The sequence below is a fragment of the Glycine max genome, chromosome 9, assembly GCF_000004515.6.
Source record: "Glycine max cultivar Williams 82 chromosome 9, Glycine_max_v4.0, whole genome shotgun sequence".
NCBI lineage: Eukaryota > Viridiplantae > Streptophyta > Magnoliopsida > Fabales > Fabaceae > Glycine > Glycine max.
Genome location: NC_038245.2, coordinates 8095581 through 8106281, shown reverse-complemented (window position 1 = coordinate 8106281; position 10701 = coordinate 8095581). Strand labels below are relative to the sequence as shown.

Sequence of the window (10701 nt, the reverse complement as noted above, 5' to 3'; positions counted from 1 at the left end):
ATATATATATATATATATATTCACAAATTAAAAATTATTTATATTTTATTGTATTCATAACAATGAACAAAACAATACGCATTGCGTTACGCGTGCATGAGACGGGTACAAAATCCAGTAAATTAATATCATATTAGACTTACGAGCATCTGATGCAAAAGCATCAATATGTGATTTTTAGCTAATTAATTTTTTTACTACTATTATTTAACAAATTACTTTGAAATAATAATGCTAGCTTGTAGTGGTCCAAGTTCTTCCATAAAGGGAAATTATTAGATAATTTAAGCCTATTGGTGGTTCACGATTTGATCTATTTATATATAACAATATATTTAAGTTGAAGAGTATTAAAAACATATTTTTTAACACTTATTTGAATATTTACTTTTTAATTGGTTAATATATATTAAAAATTATAAAATTAGAAGAAAAAATCATTTAATATGATTTGAGATTCATAATTTTTTTTTATTTTTAATAAATAAGGGTGTGTTCCTACTATTTCTCATTTAAGGTTTCCCACTAACTTTCCCAAATCATCTTCTTGGGTCTTGTCGCTTCTCATAATGAAAATATGCTTATTCATTACAAAATTAAATAATGGTAAAATAGGAGAGTCAACGGTCTACGTAGCCATGCAGTGCACCAAATAATTGGAAGAAAGCGCAGCCACGAGTCATAGGAAGCATGCACTGCATCTACCTACCTACCCATTTCACCTATGTATATATATCCAACCTTTCCAAACCATTGTATAGCATCGATCCCCATCATTCATATCATAGCCTTTCTTTCGTAGCTACTACTACTTGAGTTTCATTAATTCTTGGGTTCAAAGAAGCTTAGTTGTTGGTAGAGATTGAAAATTAGGAAAATGGTGAGTGTTGAAGAGATTCGTAAGGCACAACGTGCAGAAGGCCCTGCCACCGTGATGGCTATTGGCACGGCCACTCCTCCCAACTGCGTGGATCAGAGTACCTATCCTGACTATTATTTCCGCATCACCAACAGTGACCACATGAACGAGCTCAAAGAAAAGTTCAAGCGCATGTGTAAGATAATCTACAGCTATATTCTTGATATATATATATGTTTTGGATAATTATATTAAGTGTGCAAAACATCTATCTATCGTATTTAAGTTTTGTTAAAAAAATTTACTGACCATTTTTAGTGGATTGAAGTCTCTTTTCTTTATTTATATTTTTTTTTCTTAAATACAATGCTCAAATATGAAACCTTTCTTAGGGATTAGAGTCAATTTTTACTTAGACCAACGACTTGTTGGTCATTTCATTGTATATACATGTTCATGTGCTATTTTTTTTATATATGTATATTATTTAGACTTAAATATGTTTTTAATCCTTTTAATTTGAGACCCTTTGAGTTTAGTTCTCGGGTTAAAAAAAATATTCTTCATAGACTCCCAAATTTGCATAAGGCTTATTTTACTCCTTCAACATTGTTTTGGACACTAAAAATTTACTCTTTTTAATCTCTCAAATTCACTTTTGGAGGATTAAAAATAACATTTTAAAAATTTGAGAGACTATAAATAGCAATTGTTTTTTTGAAAGACCAATACATAAAAATAAGTCAAATCTGGGAGACTAAAAGCATGTCTAAACCGTACCTATTGTTTTTTTTAATACCTTTGGTTGGCTTCATATTAATGAAAATTAGTTTATCATTTCAGGTGATAAGTCAATGATTAAGAAACGATACATGTACTTAAATGAAGAGATCCTGAAGGAGAATCCAAGTGTTTGTGCCTATATGGAACCTTCATTGGATGCAAGGCAAGACATGGTGGTTGTGGAGGTACCAAAGTTGGGAAAAGAGGCTGCAACAAAGGCAATCAAGGAATGGGGTCAACCCAAGTCCAAGATTACTCATCTCATCTTCTGCACCACTAGTGGTGTGGACATGCCTGGTGCTGATTATCAGCTCACAAAACTGCTAGGACTTCGTCCCTCCGTCAAGCGTTACATGATGTACCAACAAGGCTGCTTTGCTGGTGGCACGGTGCTTCGTCTGGCGAAAGACTTGGCCGAAAACAACACGGGTGCTCGTGTGCTCGTCGTGTGTTCAGAGATCACAGCAGTCACATTTCGCGGCCCGAGTGACACCCATCTTGATAGCCTTGTTGGGCAAGCCTTGTTTGGAGATGGTGCAGCTGCTGTCATTGTTGGATCAGACCCTTTGCCTGCTGAAAAGCCTTTGTTTGAGCTTGTGTGGACTGCACAAACAATCCTGCCAGACAGTGAAGGGGCTATTGATGGCCACCTTCGCGAAGTAGGACTCACTTTCCATCTCCTCAAGGATGTTCCTGGACTCATCTCGAAGAACATCCAAAAGGCCTTGGTTGAAGCCTTCCAACCCTTGGGAATTGATGATTACAACTCTATCTTTTGGATTGCACACCCTGGTGGACCAGCAATATTGGACCAAGTTGAGGCTAAGTTAGGCTTGAAACCTGAAAAAATGGAAGCTACTAGACATGTGCTCAGCGAGTATGGTAACATGTCAAGTGCATGCGTGTTGTTCATCTTGGATCAAATGAGGAAGAAGTCAATAGAAAATGGACTTGGCACCACTGGTGAAGGGCTTGAATGGGGTGTGCTATTTGGTTTTGGCCCTGGACTCACTGTTGAGACTGTTGTGCTTCGCAGTGTCACAGTCTAATCATATCCTTTCTTATGTCTGACACGTCTGTTTGAAAAATGTATTCTTTCTCCGTTGCTTTTTTCCCGTCTTTCTATATGCTTCTTTTTTTATACAAGTAAATAAGAACATGTCATGTCATAAATGCAATTAAGCTTAACACATAATTGATCTATATATACAATTGCAAAGTGAATACCTTTTGTCCAATTTCATCTTCATTAAAAGATTCTTTGTGATTAACTATAAATTAGATTGTAGGACTTTGTGAAATTGTGAACAAGGTTTATGATGTAATTGTGTAAACAGAGTTGTACCAATCAACTTAGTCCACTTTGGCTTACAAAATTTTGTGTGTTGCGTGAGTTATCTGACTGAGAAAAATTATACAGAAGGATTCGATTAGTAGCTAAACAAATGTACTTTATACCTTGATTACTTAAAGAACTAAATCTTGGTTGACACAAGTAAGAACAAATTATAAAAAAACAAATAGGTTCCATATTACTGACCAGAGTATAGACTCCAAGATTAGAATTAGAATTAGCGGAATTATTTTCTGAAATGTACGGGTTGGTCCTTGACTAATTAAAGAATGGTTAAATTAGCCTTTAGAGTTATTTTCTGGATTGACAAGTTAGATTAGTTGATATTATTTTAATTAAAAATAAATTCAGATTCTATTAGTGCATGAAATACACCATTATTTCGCAATTTTAAACTCTGCTGTAGTGGCAAATCTTGCCTACATGTTATTAGAGGTTAGAAATGGCGATGATTGTATTTTATTCTATCAGTTTATTTTTTCTGTAGTAATAAAACAGAAACTTTACAATTTCTATTGATTCATAGGGGTTATTTAAGTTTGCAATGTTGCTGCTAAATGTCACAAAGACACCGGATTTGTAGTGAGAATGAGGGAGAGTATTATTTGATGGGTTAAGTTCTTTTCAGTCAATTGTATTGCTTGGTTTTATCTTTAATGCTGTTATTTTTCCTTGAATTGATGCCCAATTTTTTGTTAATGCCAGTAGAGCCATTCCCTGAGTTCCTCAATTCAAAATGATATGATGCCCAAGATTTTGATAGACCATGTGGATTATACAACAATCATGCCACTGAGGTTTTTCAAGTTTATTTTCCCTCTTAAACCACACAAACTATTTTAAAAAAAGATTCTCTATTGTAATAGATAAACACAGAAAGATTAAAATAGTTTTCACTTCATATTTTATCAAATAGTTATAGTGATTTGATTTAAGTTTAGTTGACAACAAAAGCTAAAGTACCACACAATAGAAAATCTAAGTTGAGTTTATTTTGTTTTTCCTCCTTTTCGTTCAACCTCGGCAATGCCCTGCACCACTACGACTTTCAAAACGGACGATTTCTGTGAACGCATACGGGAGATTCAAGTTGTAGGAGACAATTTGGGTTGGGGGTGGTTTGAGTTGTTTGAAGAGTAGTGGAGCCTGCCGAAATCGACCTTGAGAACGATGTCAGAGGATGAAGAAGTTTCAAAGGTTACCAAAGGGAGGTGCATATTGACAACTTCAATAAACGTGTAGAGTTGGGTCTCAACGAGAGACTTAAATTAGGAAAAAAAAATCATTGCTAGAATTGTTGAATCTTTTAATAAAGGATAGTAGAGACATATGCCAAGCACATTCTTGGGGGAGAATTTGCAAATACATACCCAATGTGTTTAATCATCTCATGTTCTCATAACTAATAAATAAGTATCTATTATTTATTTTAGCGTAGCCTTGTAAGGAGTTACATGCAGATGACTAGTAAGCAACAGAAGCGAGAGGTATAGTGCTAGTAGCAAATTTTGTGAAAGAGCCCTACATGACAGCATGCTTACAAACTCTTCACAAGATTCCAACAACTATTTTTCTTATTCATCATAATACTGAGATATCTTCTTATTTATTGCTGCTTGCCTGAAACCATAAAAGATTATTTTGATGAATAACATATTGAACAGAGTTTAATAATGTGCTGATATTCATGAATACACAATATGAACTTAATTTGGATACACTCAATATAAACAATATTAGTGTTTACTTAAGTACTAACTTTGTGCATAGGCCAATAATCACATGCCTGTGTAATGATGAAGATATAAGGTTGGCTTAATGGTAAAGAGAGAAGGGAAGGAGGAATACGTCGTCAAATCCCCCTTTAACAGATTAATAATTAACATTTGTGAGGATAAGACTCATAATCTTGAACTTTAAAGTTTTGAATTAAGATACGATGTCAATTTCACTTATATGGTTGATGTAAATTTCCCCGGTGTTTACTCTTACCCTCCCTCAAACACATAACAATGTTAAATGCAAACATATCACCAACCATAATCAATTGCCGGACTGGAGCTGAAATAAAGATATATAACATGTCATTAGCAATAAAGAGGCTAACTAGGTTCAAACTATGAACACCATTGAGCTTACGGACTTTGAACACACTACTAATAAATACTACACAAGCTGAAACCATTGCATAAAGCGAAAAGAACCTCTGCTAGAAAAGTCAATTGTTTCTTCACTTTACTGGCTTTATTATATACACTGAATGGCTACTAAAAATGTGTATGGCAACTACTTGTCTTGTTCCCTGGCTATTTCTTTCTTCAGAAGAAAAGTGTAATCTTGATTAGGCACCATGCTGTCTAAGGAAACACAGGTCTCTTGTCCTGATATTAACATGTGATCCACACCTTTGACAATTATTCATCCAATCTTTCAGTAACAAGGGAAACGAGAACTTGTGATTTATATGATTTAAGATCATAGATGTTGACTGTTGATTCGGCTATGAAAATATACACTTAGTCATAGGCAGTGTTACATATAGTATATGTTTATTACATAATACCAGAATGTTGGCTTGACAGTACAAAATTTCTTTACACGAAGAGCACAAACTGTAAACAAATGAGTCCCACGATTTTAATCAAAGTTTCCATTTTTCTTTTCCTTTTTTATTCAATTTTCAGCCAATAAAACAAGCAGGTTGTTTCCACAAACAATTTTTTTTGTAACATGTAGCATTTCTCATCAACAATCTTACCCGTATTGCCATGATGCATGAGGATCCTAAGAACACAGCACATTGTATCCACAGAGTAGCTGAGAAATATTGAATAATCAGCTTTCATATAAAGACCATCAAGACAGTCTGCTTGGGTGGTAGCAACTAGCAATGGTGTTTGGTTCCTTATCTCAGATGTGGCTTTTCACGTTTGCTGAGAAGGTAATAGTTATACTTCCACATCATAAACATGATCTTTTACTTCTCAACAGGCTTTTAAACACGCTACAAACAAGCTGATTGAGGAGTTTCAGCCATGAATCAATGCATTTCTCGCCTGCGGACATGGAATTTAGCATTCAATTATAGTTTGATGAATACAAATGTGATCAAGAAACCCATTCAAAACCAGATCCATTAGTCAAGGAAATGGTACCATACAGTAATTTTGAATAACAAAAGTTTGCATTACTTGCTAACATTGTGAATCTGAAGGTTGCTCTTCCTTGAAATTTCCTCTCCAGAGGATTATCTGCTCATCCTTAAACAAGATAGGGACACATGGCACTAAATCCTGCAATAACAGGATTGCCATTAAATGCTTATGCACCACATGGCAGATGTCTTCAACTTCAACACAAAGACAGAATCAGGGAAACAGTGAAATTTATCATGAATCAAATGTCAAGTAGACATACCCTTAGCTTCACTCCAATCTTTTTGCAGTCACTAGTTCCCACATGGATACAGTCCAGTTTCACAACCTCCTGAGTCTTAAAAGCCTCCCTCACCCTCTCCACCACATTCACATAAACACCATTTCTAGCTGAACATTGAAAGCACAATTTAGCATATGTACCAATCCAATACTACTTTTAAACTAGATTAGGACCAAAATAATTCACTTACTGAGTTTCAGGAGAGGATCTGAATTCAACCCACTTTTTCTCATTTCTTTTGTTTCCTCATACGTCAAACCCTCAATTACATTCTTCACAAGCCTAGGATATATGGGTGCATAAGGCTTCCACAGCATGAGAGGGATAACTGGACAGTTCTTGGTATCATAATTTCGTCCTCTGTACAGAAGCAGTATATTAATGTTGCGGTAGATAACTTTCCCACCAGACTTGTCCTGTGAACACAGCAATACACATCAGGGAAAAGAAATGTAAATTGAGAGTTTAAATCAGAATGATCAATCCTTTAAAAGTGCAAAACAGCAATGTTGACCTCGAGGTGGAAGCAAACATTGTCCATGTCAAGAGTTGGCACACCCAAGCATTTAATCCTCACAACTTCAGCCTTTTTCCAATGGTTATGGATGTCACCCAACATGTTGTGTGTGACTCCCCCCTTCCCTAGTACAACACAAACATCATTAGCTAATTGCATAACAACTCATCCATACAAAATAAATTTGTCTTCTCCAAATGCCCTTTAGATAGAAAAGTGAAGAGTTATAAGTCTTAGGTATTGTATGGCCTAAATTTTGAGTTTAAAAACTGTTTTAAAGTTGAAGTTAAACTATGAACTTTAGAAGTAAGTCGTTTGATAATTTTCAATATATTTTTTTAACTTAATAGCTAATTTAAAGCTAAAAGTTTTTTATAAATATTTTTATAAAGTTCTTCCTTTTCTGCGTCTTCTTCTTCCTCTTCTTTCTTCTACACCACTCCATTATCACTCAAACCCAATAACCCTGACTACCAATGGCATTAACGTTGGTGAAACCCCAAATCTGGTATACCTATTATTTAAAACTACCACAGAAATCGAATGTTAAGTTTATCTCTGAATTTTAAGTTTACAGCTCTGTAATTTGTTACAAATTTAAATATGTATATAAAGTTTATTACAACTTTAGCCATTAATAATCAACAAGTATAATTCTACACTTCTCTATCAAAAAGTGCAGCCATCACTAAATCAAATCAAGTATCTGTTATAATTAGATGTATCTTTAGAATAGATTTATTTGTTTATCTTGTTGTAGAAGACAGCAGTGTGTCTTGTCTTGTCAAAGCTTGTCAAGCTATCTCTCTCCTTATTGTATATATATATGTTATTTGAATGAAATAAAGCCAAGCTAGTGAGTGAACAGTTTTCTTCCTCACAAAATCAAAGCTTCAAGTGTATCATCAATAACCTCAATAAGAAATAAGCAAATAAATTCCCAAATTGAGTAGAAAAAAAAAAAAGAAGAAAGAAAAATTGATACAAGTAACAACAAATAAACCAAAAATAAGTCATTCAGATAAGCAACCAGCAGGAATTTTACAAGAATTTACTTAGAATACAGTGCATTAAGACTTAAAGAGATTTTTTGGGAAATGCTAGAAAAACACTTTGAGACATTCTTTTAAGGATAAATACTCATTCTGATCCTTGAAAGTGTGAAGCAGTGACAAATTAATCCTGAAAAATGAAAAATTCAAATTTAGTCCCTAATGTACAAAAAGTGTGACAGATTGGTCTTGTCGTTAAATTTGTGAAATCATTTTGTAATGTGCAAAAATACCAATTTGTCACTGCCTCATACTTTGAGGGATCAAAGTATTTACCCTTCTTTTAAGCACACCTTATATTGTTAGCAAACAAGTCTCACCTGTGATTTTGTAGTTGTCAACAAATTTTAACCAATGGCAGAGTATATTAAAAGGAGTGCATTAGAAAATGATGTTGCTAGCGTTCAGATTTTTTAAACTATCATCTAATCATGAATACTTATGCATAGTATAATAAAAATATTGACTTTTTTAATAATTATTTTAAAAACAATTACTTACTGGGTTCACATATTCGTTCATTAATTCAAGCATTTTACAGAAGCATCTCCGATAGTATATTAACCCAGATATATGCATAACAGGAATAACCATCTAACATTTCAAGATAATAAAATAAAACGAAATCAATTAATATTTAAAAAAACAAAAACATCTTTTTGTTCTTTTCTCCAGTGAAAAAAAAGAAAATAAAATGAAAATAGTTGAGGGAATAAGGAGACACCTAAATTGATTTGCCTGGCACAGTCACTGTGCCGGTAGCGTTCGATGAGCTCTGCCACCTCCACCTCACTAAGCGGTTCTCCGAGAATCCGGTTCCGCTCCTCCTCGACCCTCTCCCGGTCCGGTTCACCCTGAACCGGAGCGGAAACACCGGTCCATTTCCGGTCGATCCGGCCCGGCCCAAAGGGGGAGAACTTGGGCGATTCGCGGAAGCTGATGGGCCCAACGGAAGGGTCGGACTCCGAATAAGAGTATCTGAAGTCGAACGGAAGGTTCGACTTGAAAGGAAGTTTCGGGGCTCCGTTTTTGTTCGGATCACCGTTTTCGGAATTGTTCTTTTTCTTCTTCTCCGCGTGGTTCTTCTTTGATTTGTAGTAGGGTTTTGGGGAAGGGGAGAACGGCGGGTCGTATTGGTGGTCGGGAATGAAGTGGCTGAGAAAACGACGCTGATGGAGTGGTAAACGACGCGTTGAGAAGCAGAGGATACGGCTCTGCATTCGGCAGGGTTATTGAAGGAGGTGACGTTTTGGTTAATTAGACGCGAGGGCGCAACAACGTGCAAACATTTTAACACAAGCTAAAATAGAAATATTAGTCAGAATCTCTCTTCCATTCTTTTTTTTAAGACATTTTTATTATAATTTTTATAGATTTTTCTTTTTATTTAATGATTTTCTTTTCTGATTTATATTAAATAATAATAAAAACTCATAAAAATTAATAATTTTAAAAAATTCTAATCAATCATAAAAAAATTCAAAGAAAGAGTCAAAAATCATACTAATATTTCTTAAACTAGAATTGTGACCCTTATGCATTTATGTTAAGTAAATATATACTTTGCAACAAATGAAACATCTACCAAGTAAAACACTAATCATTAATAATTTTTTATTTTCATTCAATTTTTTCAAAAAATAAAGTTATCTTGAAAAAAAATAAAGAAAATCTCAGTATGTTTTGACTTTTTTGAAATTTGAAAATTGTTACTTCTTTTAGGGTGAGACCAAATTGTTAAATTCCAATGCTATATCAATAAATCTTAATTGACGCTTAATTTTCACTAAGGTAATTATGTTTGTTGAATCATTTTTTTGGTAATTTTTCAATGGAAAAAATAGGTCCTATTTGAGTCCCAATTCCATATAATAATTGTTCTATCTGTTTCCAATACAAGGATCATAATTATCATTTGTGTACATTATGGGTATAAATATGTTTATTTTCTTATAAAAAAAAAAAAACCACACACTACCAAAAACGCTTCTTTTTTTATCTTTGTTCTATGTGAATCTTTGTTTCTTCTTTCTCCTTTTTTTTTTTTCTCGATTATTCACCTTTCATTTTCAATATATACACAATTTTTGGCACATATAAAGATCGATAAACACATTGCAGTTGCGTTGCTCATTTATGTCAGACTCAATCAATGGGCAGTGTAGGATATTCTGGACTTCATAGAAAATATCATAATCATTTGAAAAAAAAAAAAGAAAAAAACTTTTCTCTACGACTTGCATCCTGCCTTTGTAAGTATTAACATTTTTTGCATGCTGAATATACTTACATGCATATTATCTGAATCTATTGTTATATAACGCTCATGATTTTTTTTCACCTATAGTTCTTGAGTCTAACACTTTATTTTTTTTCAACTAACAATCCAGAAAAAAACAAGGATGCCTAATTTATTCAACATGAAATATTATGGTCAAATAGCAAATAAAGTTACTCTTGAGGATCCAAATAGTAACAAGATTAAACATGCTATGGATAAGGAAAACAGAAGAGTGTATTTGAATGAAGGAGAAAAAAAATGGTTAAAATATTTGAAGGAAAAATATTTTCAATTAACTTTGCAACTCTGTTTTTTTAAAAATTTTCTTCAACAACCTTTAAATCTGGAAAGTTTTTAATTTAAAGCCATTAGATTCAATTAAATTAGTTAATTAGATTGAAATTACAATTAATATGC

General features: G+C 33.7%; 2 protein-coding genes across 4 annotated transcripts; one reads left to right on the top strand and one right to left on the bottom strand.

The window, feature by feature from the left end:
- The first annotated feature begins 757 nt into the window (after positions 1 to 757).
- CHS6 (chalcone synthase 6) lies at positions 758 to 2875 on the top strand. The gene is made up of 2 exons (XM_003533759.5): positions 758 to 1055; positions 1703 to 2875. The coding sequence occupies exons 1-2, from the start codon at positions 878 to 880 to the stop codon at positions 2689 to 2691; spliced, it is 1167 nt and encodes a 388-aa protein (XP_003533807.1). The 5' UTR covers positions 758 to 877; the 3' UTR covers positions 2692 to 2875.
- A 1517-nt stretch (positions 2876 to 4392) lies between these two features.
- On the bottom strand, positions 4393 to 9293 carry LOC100808888 (CRS2-associated factor 2, mitochondrial). 3 transcript variants are annotated; one of them, XR_415873.4, is made up of 7 exons: positions 8728 to 9293; positions 6949 to 7076; positions 6625 to 6850; positions 6414 to 6541; positions 6196 to 6289; positions 5755 to 6052; positions 4393 to 4616 (listed from the first exon to the last, which is right to left on the bottom strand). XR_415873.4 is itself a non-coding variant. In XM_006587006.4 (6 exons), exons 1-6 carry the CDS (start codon positions 9221 to 9223, stop codon positions 5958 to 5960), a joined length of 1167 nt encoding a protein of 388 aa, XP_006587069.1. In that variant the 5' UTR covers positions 9224 to 9293; the 3' UTR covers positions 5486 to 5957. The 3 variants fall into 3 exon arrangements, 1 of the variants encoding a protein (XP_006587069.1); XR_415874.4 differs by having other exon boundaries at positions 6188 to 6289; positions 8728 to 9292; XM_006587006.4 differs by lacking the exon at positions 4393 to 4616 and having other exon boundaries at positions 5486 to 6052.
- Between the last annotated feature and the right edge of the window lie 1408 nt (positions 9294 to 10701).

Bases quoted from the DNA above. Each gene is read 5' to 3' on its own strand.
- CHS6 (XM_003533759.5), top strand. From the start codon at position 878: ATGGTGAGTGTTGAAGAGATTCGTAAGGCACAACGTGCAGAAGGCCCT. The intron at 1,056-1,702 runs GTAAGATAATCT...TTATCATTTCAG, and splicing joins AGAAAAGTTCAAGCGCATGT to GTGATAAGTCAATGATTAAG.
- LOC100808888 (XM_006587006.4), bottom strand. From the start codon at position 9,223: ATGCAGAGCCGTATCCTCTGCTTCTCAACGCGTCGTTTACCACTCCAT. The intron at 7,077-8,727 runs GTGTCTCCTTAT...GTGTTGTACTAG, and splicing joins TGCCAGGCAAATCAATTTAG to GGAAGGGGGGAGTCACACAC. The intron at 6,542-6,624 runs GTAAGTGAATTA...TTCAATGTTCAG, and splicing joins AGATCCTCTCCTGAAACTCA to CTAGAAATGGTGTTTATGTG.